Source organism: Dasypus novemcinctus, chromosome 2 (genome assembly GCF_030445035.2).
Source record: "Dasypus novemcinctus isolate mDasNov1 chromosome 2, mDasNov1.1.hap2, whole genome shotgun sequence".
Classification (NCBI taxonomy): Eukaryota; Metazoa; Chordata; class Mammalia; order Cingulata; family Dasypodidae; genus Dasypus; species Dasypus novemcinctus.
The window spans coordinates 148512607-148534785 of NC_080674.1; the positions used below are offsets into that span (position 1 = coordinate 148512607).

Consider the following 22179-nt stretch of genomic DNA (forward strand, 5'->3'; position numbering starts at 1 on the left):
CATATTAATCTTGTATCTTGCCACTCTGTTGAACTCCTTTATTAAGCGCTAGAAGCTTTGTTGTAGAATTTTTCAGGGCTTTGTAGGCATAGGATCATCTCACCTGTAAATAACAAAAGTTTTACTTCTTCCTTTCCAATTTGAACACCTTTTATTTCTCTTTCTTGCCTGATTGCTCTATTTCAACATGTTTTAAAATCTCATCTTGCTGTTATAGCACTTTATATATAGAGTCTCTTTGTTTTCTTTAATTTATTTGAAAGTATAAGTTAATATTTGACTAAAATTTTATTCTGTTTATGTTTTTATAGTACTTCTTAATAGTTTCCATGACACATTCTTTGTGCTTATTCATATTTGAATGGTGCTTGCTATTTCTTGAAAATAATATGGGCAGAGGTAAGAAGTATCTTAATAGTCAGCTTTTTCAAATCACATAGTTGTCTCTGAATACTTTCTTACCAGCCTTGCTCTCTATCATAAGAATATGTGTCCTTTTATAAAAATTATGCACATTGCTCAGGTAGAAGATTGGTGTAATTTGGAATGAATCCTCTCGAGGCCACGCTTCTTTAAATAATTCCAGTCAGTGACTGCAAAAGCTTATTATACTGTTTCCCCAATCTTATCCCTGTCTCACCTTCAAGTAATTTCTATCAGGAGTCTAGATTTAGAGAAAATACAGATAATCCATCTCAAATTCTTTGAAGTTTCCTGTTTTAGCTGAGAAGTGTAAGAAGTAAATACATTTATAATGGAGAAAAAAGCTACATAAGTATTTAATCATTTTACAGTATTTTCCTTTTACTGCCAAGTTCTAATATTCCCAAATCTTTTTATTTCAATATTTCCATGGTCAAATATTAAAAGTTGTTGCTCTTGTATCTGTGGCTTTAGTTGTATTTGGAAATAGGGTTATTTCTGCATATATTGAGGTGTTTTTTGGTAGAAAGTTACAGTATTATACCCATGAAAAAGTTCATACTCTCCTTATGAGATTATGATCTCCACAGATAAGAATCTTTTGTTGAAGATCCTGAGTTAACAAAGCCCAGCATCTGAAGTACCAGTCACAAGGTCTTCATGGCCAAATGTGATTTTCGTTTTTGGAATAAGATCCGTGAGTTCTTCTTTTTCCTTTCACAGGACAAGCAGGAGGACATGAAGACTATTTTGGAGGGCATAGATCCGGCCAAGCATCAGGTGAGGGTGGCCTTTGATGCTTGTAAGCTACTACATAAAGAATAGATGTTGTAGGTAACCAGAACTCTGGATATCTGAATTCCAACCAAGATGTTCCAGGACCCTGCTGGGTGACAATGGAAATCCTCTTCAGATGAAAAAAAAAAAAAGAAGTCCCAATAAAAAGAGATCTGTATTACTAGTTCTTGGTTTCCATTAGTGTTCTTTCTATGTGGTATTCCTAAAAAATCTCTTAGGCAAAAATTTATTTTCTTATTCAGATAGTTCTTTTATGTTGTCCCAAATTAGGAAAGTTAAAATATCCCAATTGGGAAGTTCTTTGCATTTGACTTTGTTCTTCTAAAATCTGAAACTCAGATTTAGTGTGTCATAGTGAATTTTTTATATACTCCTCAAACAAACAAAATTAGTATAGTGGAACATTTACTGTTTTGTTCAGGTGCTAAGCTAAAAGTTAAAAATTTACTTTTTAAAATAGTCTCCTGTTATGTCATTCTGAAATTGGTTTTTAAGAAAGGTGAACATTTGTTCATAGGCAAACATTTCTTTTCTTTTGAAAGAAATTGTGGAATTTGTGCCTGATGGTTTTAAAAGTCAATCAAATGTAATATCCATTGTAGACAAGAGAGATTTGTTTAAATTCAGGAGCAGTGCTTAATTTTAAAATTAGGAATAAATTGTGATTAGATTAAAAAAAGCAGACCATCTAAAATAAATTTCTCAGGACCAAGCCATTCTTAATCATGGTGCTTGTTAAGTATCTTCATTATTGGCTTTTTAATGAGAAGTTGTAACATTCATTTGACAGAAATAAATGAATTTATTTCACAGAATATTATGTGAAAATGTGAGCTTTTATTCATTTTGTATAACATTGCAGGCTCCTATCTAGAACATAAAACTCTGTGTTACTTCAGATAAAGTATTTTTTCCTTCTAAGATTTGTTCAAAGGACTGTGGTTATAAATCTCTCTAGCTATTTGGAGTGCATTTTAAAAATGATGTTTGCAGGCCTTACTTTTAGAGGTTCAGATTCATAGATCTGAAGTGAGAAGACTGTATTTTAATTGATGTCCAAGGAGATTCTGATAACAAGTTGTCTATATTCTACACTTTGAGGCATTACTAGAGTCTCTACAGATTATTCTGCATCTTGTTGAGTTCTCTTCTTTTTCTGCCTTTGCATTATAATAGATTATCCTTCCTTCATCCAAACTTAGTTTTTCTCTTTGTTACTTGTGATTTTTAGAAATGTCCTAAACACAAGCCTTAGGATAGTGCCTCTTGACCTTTTTTCCCTATCTCAATTCTCCTGAGGGACATGATTCAAACCAGTAATAGTAAATCACTAAGGTTGTGATTAATATGCAATGATGGTTTGTAAGAACATATCCCCCAGGAGAGAGTATCAGAATCCTTTAGTACATATATAGTATAAAAATCTCCTTCTCTTCCCCTGTGATTCTTTTCATTCCCCCTAGAGAATTCCCTCCTCAAACTCCTAGAAACACCACCTCTGTGATACAGTTATGATCTTTAAATATATGCCTTGAGTGTCCTGTGACTCTGCTTTTAAAGGAAATGAACTTACTTTAAAGAAAATAAATTAACTTTTAAATTTAATATTAAAATTTATCTAAAGCCCAATAGGAAAACTTGTACCTTTTCTCATAATGCATATTTATCAGAACCAGAATTTTGTAATGTGTTTTTCATGGATACATTTTTAGGGGACTTATGAGCTCTATCCACTTATCAGTATACTTCAGTCCTTAGTGATTAGCTTACCATGATAAACTTTACATATGACTTCCTATTTTTTAATGTTAACTTTTTAAGGTATAACATTTATTTTTTATTTTTACTCTTCAAAGCTGAAAAACTTGTCAATTTTTTTCTTAACCTAAACAATTGGTAATACACAAAACTCCTTATACATATTTTTTAAAGGCGAAGTTCTCTCTTTCTAGGTTTTTGTGTGTTGAATGAGTCCTTTTCAGCTTTCTCAAAGTTGTTAAAATATGATTACAATGATGTCTAGTCAAGAAGGTAAAGTCAGTGTTAGTATATTTGGAAACCTCTCTGCTCTCTGAATCATTTCAAGTACTTAGAAATGCTAAATAAAATATGGGGGAAGAAACAAACCGAGAGCATGTAGCTGTGTCCATAAACAATATTTTAAAAATCTCTATGGGCTAGAAATGGAGTACGGATCCACAGCTGAAGCTGTAGGCTCAGGGAGAATTAAGGGTAAAGTGGGCAGAAAGGCTGAGATTTCAACTTTTATAGGGGAATAGGGACTGAATGCATCTCACATATAGTACACTATCATATCCAGTCTTCTTGAATGAAAAAAGAACTGGAACCTTATTACCCCACCTGTAAAACAAGATTAAAAACAAAAACAAACAAACACCCTCCAAATACCACCCAGTGTTAGCAATTAACTCATTGTTCTTGGTGGAGAAAAGAAGCAGAGACAACAGTATAACTAAGAATTTGGCCAATACCATTCTTTGATTCAGGGAGCAGTACTAAAATATCTCCACGTGCAAGAAGCTTAAGCCAACACAAGACCTACTTCTGAAATGGACTTTAAAGGCCAGTCTGCAACAACTTCTGAGACAACTTCCAAACCTGTATGATGAAGAGTGATAAATTTGTGGGTGGAAGGGGAAAAAAAACTTCCATACACAATGATCTTTCTCAAAAAAAAAAAATTATAAACCTCAAGAGCAAATCTTTCCAGAGATAGTTGAAAAGAAACAAACACAAAAAGCAGCAAGACAGACTATTTTACCAAGGAAATTGAAATGAAACACTTTAATCTTGGGGATTTTAAACATGCCTATTTTAAACTGTGATAAACAATGGGAGATAATGAAACAAAAGTTGATAATTATGAATTGAGAACAAATAGATATGAAATAAAACAATTTTAAAATTTGGGGAAAAGTGGAAGTAAAAATTCAATATATAGGATAAAGAGTTTATTGGACTTTGTCAAATAAAGAATAATTGGCGTATCAGATGATAAATAATATAGGACAAAGAGAAAGAAATGGAAAATCTGACAGAGAAGTTGAGAAAGAGAGGATCGATTGAGAAGCTTCACTATACATCTATTAGAAGTTCCTGGAAGAGAAGAGAGAAATGGAGGGAAAGGCAATGACTGAAGAGATAATGGTGGAAAATTTCATAGAATTGAAGCCAGACATGAGTCCTTGATTTTAAAAATCATATCAATTATTAAGCAGAACAAATAACATTTATTCTTAGTGAAACTGCAGAATTTTAAGGATAAAGAAAAATATCTTAAAAGCTACCAGAGGAAAAATAGCATTATCTACAGAGGGTCGATCATCAAATACTTGATAGCAGATTCTAATCAAGAATAATAAATGATGGAAGACAAGGCAGTAATTGCCTCAAAATACCAGGAAAAATAACACAATATGGAATTCTATACTCAACTACCATTCCAGAGAGGAAAAAATAAGCATATTTCAGATCTACAAAATAAAAGCTTACCACCAGCACACCCTTGCCAAAAGAACAACTAAAAAGATACGTACAACAATAAGAAGAAATATGAATCCTGGAGGAAGACGTGGGATGCAAGAAGCTACGGTAAGCAAAGAAATTGTTAAAACATGTTCTAAATATAAATTTTTATTTTAAAACCTAAATTCTTATGTTTAAGACTAAGGTAGTACTAAAATTCTTGACAGTAATAGCATGAGGTTCAGGAGAATGTGTTAGAAAGTTTTAAAAGTCATATTAGAATCCTTGTGTTACTCAGGAAGAAAATAAGGGTACTGAATAACTTTAAAGGTTAATTGTTAAGGATAGAAAAATTGAGTTCTTATTGATAGCTAGCATTCTCTTTCCAATAAGTATATGATATATTCTTTTCCAGTATACATGGAAAATTTATAAAAATTGTCCATATTTTAAGCCAGAAAAACATCCTTTAAAAAATCCAGAACTCCTTATCATATGGACTACACTTTTTATTTCTATTGCCTTAAAATTACAAATAAACAATAAAACCTTCTTTTTAATTCCCATACATTTGGAAATTGAAGAAAAACACTTCTACATAATTCACGAGGTTAAAAAAGTAATCACAGTAAAAATTAAAAAGTAGAAATTGAATTACCACAAAACAACATATCAGACCTTGAGAGGAGGATACAGCTAAAGTGATCTGTAGAGAGAAAATTACAACTTTACACATATATACAAGGTAAGAAAAAATGAAGTTAATAAAGGAACAGTTAGCAAAAAGAAGGAAGGAAATAAAGATAAAAGCAAAAATCAATAAAATAGGAACAAAAATAGGGATAAAAAAATAAATAGGGATGAAAAACAAAACTAAAAGCTGATTTTTTAAAAAGGATTACTAAAGTAGATAAAACTGGCCAGACTAATTTTTTTTTTGTACATTTTATTCACATGTATTTTTCACTTTTAGTGTGCTCACAGAAAATTAGAACACTTAAGCAGGAGTTTAATAGCAATTTTTGTAAGCAAAGTTATATTCCATCTCTAAGTCAAATTGGTCAAAGCTTCTCTAATATTTACAAAACATGATAGACAAGATGCTATACCAAACCATTGCATCTGAAGGGTTTTTTTTTCCTTTATTCTCAAAAGACTTAATTTTTTTAAAAGAGGGAAAGGCACCTTAAGAGAGTTATAACTATTTGATACAGTAAAAATCTTTAAATTCTTTAAAATTCATAAGGCAATCTAAAAACAAGCAATAAATTTGAATACTAAGATGAAAGGATTACTGAATTTTTTTCTATAAATAACTTTACAAAATTGTCTCTAGAATGAGAAATCTGAATAGAATAACCATATTTCAAATTGAATCAGTAGTTTAAAATTTTTAATCCAGTAAAGGTAAGAGGTACAGGTAGATGTACAGGTGAGTCTTACCAAGTTTTCAAGGAAGAAATAAACCCCATTTTATTCTAGCTGTTGTCACAAACAGAAAAGGAAAATACATAAACTGTGTAATATCTAGGTTTTTAGCCTTAGAAATTAATTTCCTGAGTTCATGAAGGAAAAAAATCAGGAATAGTTTAAAACTAAAAAATTTTACTCATCTTGAACAAATATTGACTACACTAATACACTCAAGATTCTTAAGTAGCATTTACCAATTTGATTCCTACTTTAAAAGAAGAATTTAATGGTCAGATATTTTAGGGCACATGTCATCTGGTGTGGGATATCAATTTTAGGGCATAAAATATTGTAAATTAAAAATTATAGCATTGTTTTAGCAACCATTTTCTCAAGCATAATTATCTTGTTCAGGAACAAGACATGAAATGTGTATTTATAAGGAAAATAAAACAGCTTTTTCACATCTTTTCATTTCAGGAATTTTCTTAGGATGTTGAATTTTAAAACTTGATGCGGAGAATCTTGGGACTGTACTTTCTGATTTCTTACCTTTAACATCTGTAGTTATATACATTTTTAAAATTTTATTGAAATATGTCATTCATACATGAACATACATAAAACCTAAGTGTATAGTAAAAGTTGTGAACTTACAAAACAAATATTCATAACTTCATACAGGGGTTCCATAATCACCCCACTACCAACACCTTGCATTGTGAAATCCATGGATATATTTTAAATATGTAGAATTAACAGTTACTTTAAAAGCTTATTCTAAAGCAGTGCTTTCAAAATCTTTTGAGTCTTTGCCATTACTCATGGGACCTAGTTTTATTGATGGGTGTCATTGCCAGGCTTAGGAGATAAGAAAAAAAAGATAAAGAAAGGAAAAAATGGCAGTGTTGCCACCCATGTTCTAGTAATAACATATTATCAAGTGCAGATAATCAGTGTCTTACTCTCAAGTTTGGCTACTACTCGTAATTTCTTGTTTACTTTTTCTTTCTCTTATTGACTTAATGGAAAACTAAAACTCCAAGCCTCTGTATTATGAGAGGAAATATTTGAGAGGTCAATTATACTTAGGCTCCTTCTTGATAAACAATATTTAAGTACTTCATTTTTTAGACATTATAGTTACAAAGGTAAACAAAAATGGACACAATTGCTACTCTCCCAGTGCTTATAGTTTAGTTTGGAAGAGACATGTTAGCCAAATAGTTATACAAACTAATATATGATTGCAGTATTTGAGTGAGAAGTTCATGACACTGAAATTTAATAGAGCATTGTAGTCAGGAAGTTCAGGGATATCTTCCTTGATGAAATAACACTTGAGTGAGATGTGAAGGATGAAAAGGAGTTAAACAAGTGAAGACATGGGGAAGAAGTGTTACAAGGAAGAGAAAACAGCATGTGCAAAAACTCTGAGGCAGGAGGGAAAATAACAAGTTTAATAAGTTTATTTCCTCTGTGTTGTTGATTGTAATGATGATTCTGAAATAAGTGGAGCACTAAAACTGGACAAGCAACTTTCTGAGGCTTTCTGAGTAAGAGTTTCATAGTGAATATTCAGGTTTGTTTGAAGTCAGTTGCCCGAATGTTAGATATACCTACATTTGAGTATAAGTTCAAAATCCATTTTAAAGCCAAATTATTTTGGCATTATTCAGTTTACATTATTTAAAGTTATTCTTCAATAACTTAGAATTAATAGATCGTTATCTATACAAAGCACCATAACAATTAGAAAAGTCAAAACATAAAATATTTTTATAGGCAATTGAGGATAGAAACTACACTATAAAGATTTAAAACAAAAACAACCTCTTTTAGACTAGAATTGCTGTCACTGCAGTACACTGTAAAGTTTCCTTTGGATTGACATTCTACTTTTATTTCTCATTGTTAGTTTGCCTGAGTTATAGATCAGGTGATATAGTTATGTAAACAAACGAAACTGCATTCTATTGGCAGAGCTTCTGTTTTTAAGTTGACAGTGTGGTAGCTTAAGGAGTTTCTGAGTTTATTAGAAGAATAGAGCTGAAATAAAACCTTAATTAATTCCTATTTTTTATCAGTTTTTCTTAGTGAAAAAAGAGGACCAGAGCAGCAGAAATTAATGTTTGCATACATAAAGAAAGTATAGGTGAGAGAACTTTTCATAGAAGCAGTGTATCAATGTTTTAGTATTTAGATAAATGTAATAAGAGTTCACAATTCTCTTGACAGTACTACTTACCATAACAAGCAAAATCTTTTAAGGGGTATCTGCTATAAACCATGGATGGAAGCTATTTTATCATTTGTTCTATCATTTGGCAAAATTCCTAGAGAGAATAATGTTTCGGCTATTAAAGACTGCTGCTTTTGACATTGACTGATAAAGATTTAATTTCTTCTCTTTAAAAAAAATCTGCCTATTGGCATGTTTTTCTTTTTCATTTTCCCTTTGCTCATAATATACCATAGTGGTTTTCTTCAGGGTTTGGTTTATGTCATATGATAGAGTTGTTATTGGCTCCCGATACCATAAGATCAAGATCCTCCTAATTACCTCACAAGACTAAAGTTCCATTTTCTAAGTTCAGATGAATAGTTAAGAAAATATCTTTTTACCTTAGAATTAGAAAAATGAAGTTGTTTCTCTTAGGGGACCAAACTAAGCATTGATTTTGTCTTCAGTGGTTTTGTTTGGATGTAAAAATGAGTTGCCCTTAAAAAGTTAGATCATCTAGTAGTGTGGACTGATAACAAATCCTGTATCTTGGAGGAATTGAGGTAGGTGGTATAAGTGGTTATATTGAGTAAGTATTAAATCCTTATTATTTCTCATATCATTTGCTAAGTGCTTAAAATGGTTAATGAATTGGCACTGACAGATTATTAATTCTGTTTCTTTAATAGGAGCATGAATCTGAAGGTGGGAGAACACCTTTGATGAAAGCTGCAAGAGCTGGTCATTTGTGCACTGTGCAGTTTCTTATTAGCAAAGGTAAAGAAAATACAACTAATGGTTTCCAAGAGGCTACAATTTCTGGATGAAAAATTTCCTGAATTGTTGCAATTCATATTAAGACTATTTATCCTCCAGTACAAATATTATAATTTTTTTTCTGTATTTTGTTTAGTAAACACAGAGTTCATAAGGTACTTACTGGGAATTTTCTTTATTAGTTTTAAGTTTTCATCAACCAAACAGCATATGGTTGCTTTCCCAAGTTTGAAAAGGCCAAATGTAAAATGTCAAGCTGTACTTCAGTAGATAGCTATATATCGTCAACATTTAATGATAAGGCAGTTCTACTAGGAATGGGGGTGGGGACAGGGAAAAATTTTGCTACTTTGGTACTTTTTGTGGTGCAATTGAATTAACTGAATATACAAGTGTAAATGGTATTTATTAATTGTATGTTTCTCTACTGACTCTTTAATAGAGGTTCTATTAGAATTTTGTTAGGCAAAAAAGTTCAAATGATGAAGAGTTGGTTTATATTACAAACAGTAATATAAGCAACTCCCTTTGGTTCAGCCTTACTCTTCGTATATTATTAGAGGTACTCTAGTATAGAAGGTCCTGAGGTAAGATGGTATTCCTGAAAGGAAGACCCACTCAGGTGGTATCATGTTCTTAAAAGAAAATTTCATACCTATAATTCAGTAGAATTCTGGAATTTTGTAACATTAAAAATGCAGTATAAGATCTTATCACTTAAATATACTTATTTTCTTCCTTAATTATATAAAATTGTTAATAGGTTTATGTTCACATTTTTGTTGCCAAGTAAGGCATATCTTTACATAATGTTCTATCAAAACTATCTCAACAACAGAGAAGCAATAAATGAATGAGTAAATTTTAGAGTTCTTGTGTGCTTCTGTACTGAAGAGGATACCTAATTGCACCCAACAACAGTCCTGCTAAGTATGTTATCAGGCTTGTCAGAAATAAGAACACATTAATTGTAGCCTTTCCTGGTAGTAGTAATTACTAAATAATCCTGCCATCTAAATTTATTAACAACTTAAAAAATAATCTCAGGGAGCAGGTGTAGCTCAAGTGGTTGAGCACCTGCTTCCCATGTACAAGGTTCCAGTTTTCATCCCTGGTACATCTTAATGAAACCAAACAAACAAAACTAACTGTCATTGTGGAGTGGAGGTAGCTCAGTGGTTGAATGCCTTCTTCCCCTGTACAAGGTCCTGAATTCAACCTCTAGTACTTCTTAAAAAATAATGATAATAATAATCTCATGTTACTAATGTCAGGATGTTCACTGGTGTGTCTTTCCTCTCCCAGAAGGTACTTTTATACAAGTTAGAATTAGGTTCACCTGGATATATTTAAAATTTAATAAATAATAGTACTAACACCTGCATATTTGTCTCATATAAAATAGATCTATAGTAGTTGAACTAAAAGCCAGTTCTTTTTCCAGGGGTCAAAAGTAATAATTTATCAAAGAAGAGGCTAAGAAAAGATTTTGCATATAGACTTTCTTCAGAGCATAATATACAAAGCTATTGAACAACTTACTAAATAGCCTTTCAGATAAGGTATTTGGATAATCTTGTCTTCTCTCCATATCCAGGTCCCTGACTCGTTTTTGATTAACAAATCAGTTTTATCGATACATACTAATAAAGCATACAATTCATCCAAAGAATACAATCAATGATATTTGGTACCTCTGACTCTCAAAATACACAATATAAAGAATTATATAGCTTTTAAATATTGTTTCAAAAATCTGTTTTCTCTACTTTGAGACCTGGCTATATTGCCACTTTCTAGAAATAGATTAAAAATGGACTTACATTGCTATTACTTTGATGCTTATGTTAACCTGTATGTATTTATTAATCTTAGTCTTCTAGATTTTCCATTTTAAAAGTGATAATTGAATGAACGAACTACAACTACGCACAACAATGTGGATGAAACTCACAAATATAATTTTGAGCGAAAGAAGCCAGACACAAAAGAGTACACTGTATGATTCCATTCATATAAAGTTTAAAAACTAAAACCAGTTTGGAAGTCAGGATAGTAGTTATTCTTGGGGGGGGACATTGGGTAGTGACTGAAATGGGGCACAAGGTGGGGTTTCTGGGATGCGGATGTTCTGTTTCTTGATCTGGGTGCTGGTTACACAGGTGTGTTTGCTTTGTGAAAAATTTTCAAGCTATACACTTATAATGCGTGCACTCTTTTGTATCTGTTATACTTCAAAGAAAATTTTAAGTGATATTGTCTGTGAGCTGATCTGATTTCAACCTTCACTGAGATCAGTTTACTTTTCTTTCAAGGTGCAAATGTGAATAGGGCTACAGCAAATAATGATCACACAGTAGTGTCACTGGCATGTGCAGGAGGCCATCTGGCAGTTGTTGAGCTACTCTTGGCTCATGGGGCCGACCCTACTCATCGACTCAAGGTATTCTACTTATATATATGAGTTGCTTTAAGAAACTAAATGTGCAAAGCATAGTATTTTATTTTGTGTTAATGGAGTAACTTGTAATATTGATATTTAAAAAATAGAATCACTGGTGGGGGAAAAAACCAAATGTGCATAAAAATAGGATACGAAAAAATTTACAAAGAATTAATTATGGTGTCACTTAATTTTCAGGATGGCTCAACAATGCTCATTGAAGCTGCAAAGGGTGGCCATACCAATGTTGTTTCTTATCTATTGGACTATCCAAACAATGTTCTGTCAGTTCCTACCACAGACATGTCTCAGCTCACCCCACCTTCTTCTCAAGATCAATCTCAGGTAAAGGAAAATGGAACTAACTACTTGTAAATATATTCTTCAAATTGACTGGGAGCTTTTATTTAAATTAGTTTTAAGCAAAATGGGTTTGTTTCTCTTTTCTGTTATGCATTGAGATAAAGCATCCTAAATTCTTTTAAGAATTCTTTTGAAGGGATATGGAAATCTTTTTATTGTCTTATTTACTGAAAATAGTTGTTTTTAAAAACCACTTAATATCAAATAAATTTTCCAAGTCGTTATATTATTGCAACTTGGTCTTTAGGGTTTTGGATTTGTTTTTTAATAGATACACCGGCATAATCTAAAAGCAAGAGAAAGCTTTTCCCCTTAACCCAGGTGGCATACCTTTTCCTTAATAACATGCAAGACAGTATTAATTATCTTAGTATTAGCTAGCTACTTCTGCCAGTCAGGAACATGTGGCTAACTAGGATATATGCATCAAAAATACATTAAAGTAACTTTTAAACCTACCTAAAATTACAGCAAGAATATAGATAACTTACTAAGTTCAATGAAATTCTGAATTCTTTTCTACATCGGTAATCTGAGAACTGCTAAAATACCCCCATTCAGGAAATATGCTGGGTTGTTTTTTGTTTTGTTTTGTCTTTATTTTTTTAATATTACATTAAAAAAATATGAGGTCCCATATACCCCCCACCCTCCTCATCCCACTCCTCCCCCCATAACAATTTCCTCCATCATCATGAGACATTCATTGCATTTGGTGAATACATCTCTGAGCACCGCTGCACCTCACGGTCAGTGGTCCACATCATAGCCCACACTCTCCCACGTTCCACCCAGTGGGCCATGGGAGGACATGTTTTGTTTTGTTTTTAACCCATGTAGAATTTGAGCAAGAGTAAGTTGGCCAGTGAGTATGTGACTTGTACTCCTAGCTGTAATGAAACCAGCCAGGCTTTCTTGTTAGGAAAAGAGTAATGTTTGTTTCTTTTAGTTTAAATCATTGAATATTTCTAGATTGCCCAGATTTGCCTGGTCAGTATTTTTAGAAATCATTCCTTGCTGAAGGCTTTTTTTTTTTTTTTTTTTTTAAGAGATAAAAATGTGAATTTGTATATATGAAGAAAATCTAAAACAGCCTCTGTTTCATTTATAAGCCTTTGTTTTATTCTTGGTCTGAGATGATTTTTTTCTGAGTTGACTTTTTAGGTTCCACGTGTACCAATGCATACACTTGCCATGGTTGTACCTCCTCAGGAACCTGACAGAACTTTGCAGGAGAATTCTCCTGCCATCTTAGGAGTACAAAAAGGTTAGTTATTATTTTCCTTAACATGGGTATTTTGTCACCTAATTGATAAATTCAAAACAATGCTATAAGTTTAATGGTATATAGTTACTGTATTCCCATGGTTGACCAAGGTAGGTAACTTTGACAAATAAAGATAGTCTTAAAGACTATTTAAAATAGAAAGACACACAAGTACTAGAAAAAATGACCCCTTGTTTTTCTGTTAAAACACTACCAAAGGGAGCAGATGTGACTCAAGCAGGGGAGCACCTGCTTCCCACATGGGAAATCCCAGGTTTGGTTCCCGGTGCCTCCTGAAAAAAACAAAAAGCAAAATAGATGATAAAACCAATTCAGGGAAGCTGATGTTCCTCAGTGGTTGAGTGCTGGCTTCCCACATACAAGGTCCTGGATTCAATCCCCAGTCCCTGGTCCCTAAAAACAACAACAACAACAAAAACCACTACCAGATGTATTTTTCATGTGGTACAGATAAAGTATGTAAGAAGCAAACCAAATTCTTGATAATATTAAAGCAGCAAAAATTTATCATTTTCCATTTATTATTGTTTATTTAGTTAAACAGTAGTATAATATGAGGAAGGAAAATGTGTTTGCTTTCCGTTTAAGTCTTAGAATTTATTCAATTCAGTGAGTGAGAAGTGTTTAAAATTACATTTAATTTCTTTCATACAATGCTAAGTATAGTGGGTTAACATCTGTTAATATGTGAACTTGGACAGATAACAATCAAATGTATATATAAATATATCCTAGTGACTATTAAGAGGGAATAGATACTATTTAAAGGACTCAAGTTTATGAGCTATGATATTTTTCTGCTATCTTTTCATTTGTAGATCTAAAGTACTTCCACTTAATAATCACACATAGTTGTCATTTATGAGTCCTGAAAAAAAAAAAAAGAAAAATAGATAATATTGGCTCCCTGAGTTGGTTTTCTCATTTGTTTTGCTTGTTGTTCATTTTTGTTGTTTTTCTAAGAGGCACCAGGAACTGAACCCAGGACCTTCCATGTGGGAAACAGACTCTCTACTGCTTGAACAATTATCTACTCCCCAATTTCTAAACTCTTAATTTCAGAGATGAAATATCTGTAGTCTCTCTGACTTAAGCTAATTCTAATTGTTTTCCATTGGATACTTTTCAGAAAATGAAGACTGCCATTTTAAATCTTAATTTAAAAAGCAAATTAAACATTTGCTTGTTAAGGAATCTGAGAATCATAACTAGCTGATAACCGTTAGGAAAATATTTAAATTTAAATGCCTGTGTTTTTGTCAGGTTTTGTTGTTGTTGTCTGGCTAAACCCTTTAGAAGACTGTCATAACTTTGGCTAGGGACATTTGGTACTCTATAAAACAATCATGTAAAAAAATTATTAATAACACAGCATCACAGAATAACTAAGAAATAAGCTAGGAAGGACATGGAGTATGTGCAGATAGAAATTTAAAACATTTTAAATATAGATTTAATATGTAAATAAACTGAAATATTTAGGTAATTATTTTTAACTTAATACACAGGTGAGTAATCGTTTTTGTAAACTGAAATACCTACATATACAGAATCTCTACTTATTTTCTACACTTCAGTGTTTTATTGCTTAGTGAATAGTATAAATTGAACTAAACTTTTAAGGATTCTTTCATTTTACTAAATTATTAGTGGAGGTTAACACTTGTATCTAAACTTTTGGGCACTTGCTATTTTTAGCTACCAGGTGGCCTTGCCAACCTAATAGTTGCCTGGGCACTGTCAGACTTTGATAATGCATTGTGTTAAGATGTCATGTTATTATAAACCTTGTATATCATAGAATATTCTATCACCATGATTTAGAAAAAACTTGTTGGTAATTTGAAAGTATAGGCTGAATCACTGGGATGGATAGAAAAAACTATCTTGAAAGACTGAAGATATATTACTACTTTTTTCTCTTTAAAGCTGCTTTTTCTCCTTAAGCCATCTACTTATATCTCTGGAGAAGCTCCTTTGAGTGATGAAATTTCTGTATGACCCTTTGTTTTTGTTTCTTCTAATTCCATATATTCTGTGTTGTATATGTGATTAGGAATGGAGGAAGGGTTCTTATTCTCTAGGACTCTTCTTTTCCTTACCTAGCAGTCATCCTTTCAAGTTCTTAACATTTTACTCCTAAATGTCTATTTTTCATAAATCTTGCTATTTTAATCTGTATCCTTTTAAAATGTATTCATGCCTTTAAATCTTACCTGGGTGTTTGATATATATCCTCCTCAAGTATTCTTTTCTTTTATGCCCACTAAAAGCAGATGGTTTTGTCCAGGCTCCTTCCATTTTGATCCATATATTCCATATCTTCCTGATTTAGGTAACTAATCTCACTTGTCCATTATTGGTTTTCATGGATTAGAGATTATATGTGGCATCTGATAGAGACCTCAGAACCATGTTTATTTAAAAATGTAAAACTAAATGAAAGTGACACGCTCTGTTTTCTACCACTATTTAGCTTTATTAACTATAGTTATAAATATTCAGATGTAAACCCCTTGTCTTTCTAAAATCAGTTTTGTGCATAAATTCATTGATTGAAGACACTTGTGTCATCTAACTTATCATTTTTAAAGAGATTCTAAAAGAGAAGATCCATTTTTATTCTGTAGGTTTTACAACTTTGAACTAAACTCCTGCAGAGTATTAAAATGTCAGGACAAGCAAAACACATCTTTTGTGCATACCTCAAGCCCTCTTGAGGGGTAATTGCTTTTCTGTGAACTTCCACAGCACTTTATTGGACCTTCTTTCTAGCTGTTTGTGGCTCCTGACCCATTCCCTCCTTTGGACCTCTTGTAGAGGGTTAACTTAATCATACTCAGTTCCTTTGTCATCATGTTTATTTATTCCCTTTTATCCCTCTTCCCATTCCCCTTCTTTTTTTTTTTTTTTTTAAAGATTTATTTTTATTTATTTAATTCCCCTCCCCTCCCCCGGTTGTCTGTTTTCTGTGTCTTTTTGCTGCGTCTTGTTTCTTTGTCCGCTTCTGTTGTCGTCAGCGGCACGGGAAGTGTGGGCGGTGCCATTCCTCGGCAGGCTGCTCCCTCCTTCGCGCTGGGCGGCTCTCCTTACGGGTGCACTCCTTGCGCGTGGGGCTCCCCTACGCGGGGGACACCCCTGTGTAGCAGGGCACTCCTTGCGCGCATCAGCACTGCGCATGGGCCAGCTCCACACGGGTCAAGGAGGCCCGGGGCTTGAACCCTGGACCTCCCATGTGGTAGACGGACGCCCTAACCACTGGGCCAAAGTCCGTTTCCCCCCATTCCCCTTCTTTCCCCATAGATAGTCATTCTGTGTTTGATATGAATATCTTTTGTTTATACATGTTCTTATAAAAAGTATATTACTTTGTGTGTATTTTAATTTACATAAATATTGTGTTGTATGTCCCATATTGGTTTTGGTTTTGTTTTTGATTTTTACTTTTTTCACTCAACGCTTTTTAAGATCTATTGTCTACCTTTAGATTGTTTCTACTTGCAGCACATACTTCACCCTGAATTTAACCCGTCCTTTTTCCCAGTGACGGATACCCAAATTTCCTCTAATTTTTCACCATCACACTGTTGTGATGAAAATGCCCCCTGATGGACCTGTGTGAGAATTTATTTGAGATATACCCAGGAGCAGAATTACCTGTCACAGGAAAACAAAATGTTTATCTGACCAAGTGCTACAAATTTGTTCTCCGAAATGGTTTCAGCAGTTTACACCCCCACCAGCAATGCATAAAGTTTCCTACATCTGCCCACCCCACTTCCCACTTTCATACCTGCCAACGCTTGCTTTATCCTTATATTTAGATTTATACACAATTTATATTCCCTTTTAGATTGTGAGCTCCTCAAGGGCAGAGTTTATATTGCTCATCTTTGTATGGTCCTCTATGCCTTGGTTGTACCAGTTGTTCAAATATTTATTGAATAAAGTAATGAATTTTAGGCTAAGAATATAGATTATCCTGAAGGCAGAAGAAAATTAAATAAGATAAATTTAATAGGAGTTTTTAAGAAGAGAGATAATGTGTTTAAAGATGATGTTTAAGGGAATAGATGTGGCTCGAGCAGTTGGGTACCTGCCTCCCACATGGGAGGTCCTGGGTTCAGTTCTGGTGCCTCCTAAAGAAGACCAGCAGATGTGACACAGTGAGCACACAATGAACAGACACAGAGAGCAGACAGGGAACACAAACAATGAGGGCGTGGGCGGAGAGTTAAATAAATCTTTTTTTTTTAAATGTTTAAAAAATAAATTAAAAGTAGTATTCCAGAATGCTGGCAAAGAGATGGAAAGGATAAGTATTAAGTAAGAAACAAATTAACATTCTGCTTTATATTCCAGAATTGTTTATTGAAGTAGGTGATGTGAAAATTTCTCACATTTTTATATCAAATCGTTAAAATTTTATAAAGAATTACATGTACAGTGAATGAAACTGAGTGTTCCTTTGGAAATTTTACTACTTCTATTCTCTAGTTTAGTGGCTTTCTATTACGTAATTATGCTTACAGTAAAGAGAAGAAGGTTGAATTAATCTGTGTTAGCGTGTACTCTTAGTTAAGGGTAGACCTTTTGTTAAGAGATTGCTGTGTTAAAGGCGTATAACATGCCCTGTTTCTTTAGGAAATTTTGAAACAACTATTTAGACATAAAAAAATGAGACAATTGTAGGACACTGGCTTTCATTTTTTGCTATGATGACACTAAGAAATATTTTATATAGAAATCTAGGACACAACTTTTATTCTGTTTAAAACCCAGCAGGTTGTATTGCGGGAAAACATTCTAGTAGAATACTATATGATGATGAAAGAAAGCATGGGTATTGCAAAAAAAACAAATAAAGGAATATGAAATCAAATCTAGATATATTTGTATTCCATGTTTTTTCCTTTGACCATTATTTTTCTGTTGCACAGAGCACTAATTATTTTAGACACTAATTATTTAGACAAAAATGATTGATAGGATTAAAATCATTTTGATAGTAAACTAAATATTTGGCAAATATATGTCCACCTCATTCACTTACTACCCATAAAAAATAGAGACCATTGTTCTAAAATGTCTCTACATCTTGATTTCTAAGGCATACTTTTTTTAGTTTTTGTTTTTTTTTACTGGAAGAAAAGTGAAAAGTGAAGAAGTAGAATTGAAACAGAACCACAAAAGATGAAATGATAACTTTACCTATATTCCTAAATAGTTACTTTATGGTGTAACTCAGTGATATTGATGAATAAATTTGTTTGTACTTGACAGCAGGGAAATGTTTGAAAGAGATGGAAACTTTTTTTCCCTCTGGCATCCTGTGATATACTGCCTACCTATTGAAAAATTTTTTGGTAAAAGGATCCTTGTCACATTCTTTATTTAATTCCCCCAACTTTAGGGTGTTCCGTCAGCTTTAGGTGGCCTTATCTGTTTTTTGCCAACCTGTTCTATTCTTGATGTTATAGTTTGTGTTAATGCTTTGATGTGTATCTAGGCACAATCCCAGTAACTCCATGGTTACAGACACTCATCCATTGGCTGTTTGGGGAAGAAAAGTTTTTTTGTACTTTACTTTCACCATCCTGTTTTTCATGCTATGTATAGTCTGGGCTTGTAGTCTCAGTTAAGTTATTTGCAGTCATCTGGTGTGCTCTTAGTTTCTTGCATTTTATTTGTTAACAAGATAGAGAAGGCCTTTCCTATCTGTTACTTTTGTCAAAATTCTAGTCTTATTTTGGGTCATCGTACTATTTATAAAGATTTTAAATCTGCTAATGTCCTGTCTGGTCAGTTCAACAGTGACTTACCTAGTTTTTCTTCATCTTAAATACAAATTATGTAGTATCTACACAAGGTGATTTGAAATTAATGTTTAAAGGATCATTCAGTCTTTGCAAAATTTCTAAATTTACTCTTCTGATATCATTGAATTTGTTACACAACTGAAAATTTCTGCCATGCTAGTGGATTTGTACACAGCTACTTGTGGCAATTACCTCTCTTCTTACCCATTTATTGTTATTAGGCACTTTGAACAATTATTAAACCATGGACCCCTAAATAATCTTATGGAAGTAGTCATAAAATTACCTAAAAAATCTAATAGTTTTGCTCTGAAATAATAATCTTTCCCCACCACTTTGCTCAGATAGAAATATAAAATTGAATATAGATAATACATTTTGCTGCAGTTTACTTAAAGAAATAATTAAGCCTCCTAAAGTGATTGCAGTGATAGTGGAGCAGTGGGCTCCTGACCTTGTTAAAGACGGTGTCTAGGGGTACATTTTCAGTAATAACACGTGACAGATTTTTAAGTTACCTGCAGATTTGAGATCTCCTTATTCTAACAACAACAAAAAAAAAACAGTTGAATCTCAGATTTTTTTTTCTTTAGTGTTTTTGTCATTCTCTTAGGATTCAGAGTGTTTTAACATCTAATGGGTGACTTTGATTTTCTTTTGGACTTGATATCATTTTTAATGTATTAAATACTCTTATTTTTAAAATTCATTAATTTGCTATGGTATTCGTATATGTTGACTCCAACTCAAAAGAACAGCCAACCATATTTTACCCAGTTCTTTATTTTTTAAAAAAACAACCTTATTGTTAATTTACACACCATAATAATCACCCATTTTAAGTATACAATTCGATGAATTTTGTTAAATTTACGGAGTCGTGTAACCATTGCTGCTGTCCAGTGATAAAACACTTCCATCATCCCATAAAAGTCCCTCAAGCCTGTCTGCAGCCAATGCTTATTCCAACCCTTACAGCCCCAGTCACTATTCTCCTTTCTGTCTATAGATTTGTCTTTTCACCATATATTTGACATAAATGGAATCGTACATATGTGGACTTTGTGTGTGGCTTCTTTCACTTAGTATAATTTTTTAATGGTTCACCCATGTTGCAGCATTATCAGTAGTTCCTTTTTATTCCTGAACAGTTCCAGTTCCACCTAAATAAGATTAAACCTTAAATTTGCCTCACAGTAGTTATTGCATATTAAAAAGTATATTTTCTCCATTTTGTGTCCATATGTTAGAATTGTTAATGTTAGTAATTATTTTTCAGCTGGTTTGTCATGAGGGAAATAAAAGGAAGTATCTTAAGTGCGATTCAAACCTTAAAATTAAGTACATTTACTTTTTTAAACATACACTATCAATCTGAGTAATCCTTTATGGGAAGTCTGGTTTTGTCTTAGGTAACATTCATTATTTCTCTTATAGATTGACCTTCATTTGAAGGTTTTATTTAAACTCAAAATAACTGTCCTTTGTGATTTAAGTCTAATAGAGTGTTTCAGCACAAAAGTGTTAAAAACTTGAGTATTTTAGAAAGATATGTTTTGAAAAACATTGTGATATCACCTTATGTTTTAATATAAAAAAAAAGAAATATTTTGACAACTTGAAAAGCACTTTTCCTTACTCTGATCTACAAGTTAGTCTCTTGTAGTAAACTTTACTTGTACATTTAATATTGCTAAAAGAACAATTGTTCTAAATGGGCAGCTAAGCTAACATTAATGATATCTTCAATATTATTTTGATGTTGCTTTAGATTTGATTGTCTTTGAAAAATCCAATCTAAAAAGCAGAGTTTTGAGATTCTTTGCTATTTCTTTGTTTTCCTTTTCTCTCTGATCCTGCCTTTATTTCCAAAACTCTTCTATCCTAAAGTTAGATTTTTAAAATTCACATATTTTGAATTGGCAGCATCATAATTTGCTCAGTGAAACAGATGAGTATAGTCTGCCTAACACTGGTGTGACTCTTTGGAAATTCGTTCTACAACATTAGCAATAATGGTTTTGGGAGGGAGGCCCATGTGTGGGGGAAGGGTGGGTCTGGGTATTTTTGGTTTGGTGTTTTTTTGTTTGGTTGGTTTGTTTTTGGTTTGTTTGGTTTTTTTTTTGTTGTTGTTCGTTAGTTTTTGGTTTGGTTTGGTTTTTGTTTTTGTTTTTTGTTTTTGTTTTTAGCATGGCACTTTTTCAAACATTTTTCATGTGCTTAGGTACATCCAAGCAGAAGTCCAGTTCCCTGCAGGTAGCAGATCAGGACCTACTGCCACCTTTTCACCCATACCAGCCTTTGGAGTGCATAGTAGAGGAGACCGAAGGCAAGCTGAATGAACTGGGACAAAGAATTAGTGCCATTGAAAAAGCACAGCTTAAGTCGTTGGAGTTAATTCAAGGTGAACCTCTGAACAAGGATAAGATAGAAGAACTTAAAAAGAACAGAGAAGAGCAAGTCCAGAAGAAGAAGAAAATACTGAAGGAACTGCAGAAAGTGGAAAGGCAGTTGCAGATGAAAACACAGCAGCAATTTACCAAAGAATACTTGGAGACCAAAGGTCAGAAAGACACAGTATTTCTACACCAGCAGTGCTCTCATAGAGGAATCTTCCCAGAAGGGGAAGGAGATGGTAGTCTCCCAGAGGATCACTTTTCAGAGTTACCTCAGGTTGACACAATCTTGTTTAAAGATAATGATTTTGATGATGAGCAACAGTCTTCACCATCTGCAGATCAAATCAATTTTGTCCCAGTCCAGCCTTTATCATCTCCACAGTGTAACTTTTCCAGTGACTTAGGTTCTAATGGAACAAATTCTCTTGAACTTGAGAAAGTATCAGGTAATCAGCAGATTGTAGGTCAGCCTCAGATTGCTATTACTGGACATGGTCAGGGGCTGTTAGTTCAAGAACCAGATGGACTAATGGTTGCAACTCCAGCTCAGACGCTTACCGACACTCTTGACGACCTGATAGCAGGTGGGTTAAGAAATTTATCTGTAATATTTCTCTTTAATATGTGTGCTCAACTTCTTTATATGTCCCTCCAAAAACAGACTTTGTACTTTTCCATTTTATAACTGTCTTTGTAAAATTACTCATTTCTTGGGATGTTTTGCATTAACACACAAAGGTGTGTTT

General features: G+C 33.0%; 1 protein-coding gene across 4 annotated transcripts in view; it reads left to right on the forward strand.

Annotated features, from left to right (window-relative positions):
- The window catches only part of ANKHD1 (ankyrin repeat and KH domain containing 1), a 153332-nt gene that overhangs the window by 93518 nt on the left and 37635 nt on the right, over nt 1-22179 (forward strand). For 2 of the 4 annotated variants that reach the window (XM_004477843.5, XM_058279788.2), the window contains exons 11-16: nt 1147-1203; nt 9034-9121; nt 11437-11564; nt 11763-11909; nt 13092-13194; nt 21259-22017. In XM_004477843.5, coding sequence (XP_004477900.2) covers nt 1147-1203; nt 9034-9121; nt 11437-11564; nt 11763-11909; nt 13092-13194; nt 21259-22017 — 1282 coding nt within the window. The remainder of the gene's footprint in view (nt 1-1146; nt 1204-9033; nt 9122-11436; nt 11565-11762; nt 11910-13091; nt 13195-21258; nt 22018-22179) is intronic. The other 2 variants (XM_012519396.4, XM_004477844.5) reach the window with 1 other exon arrangement.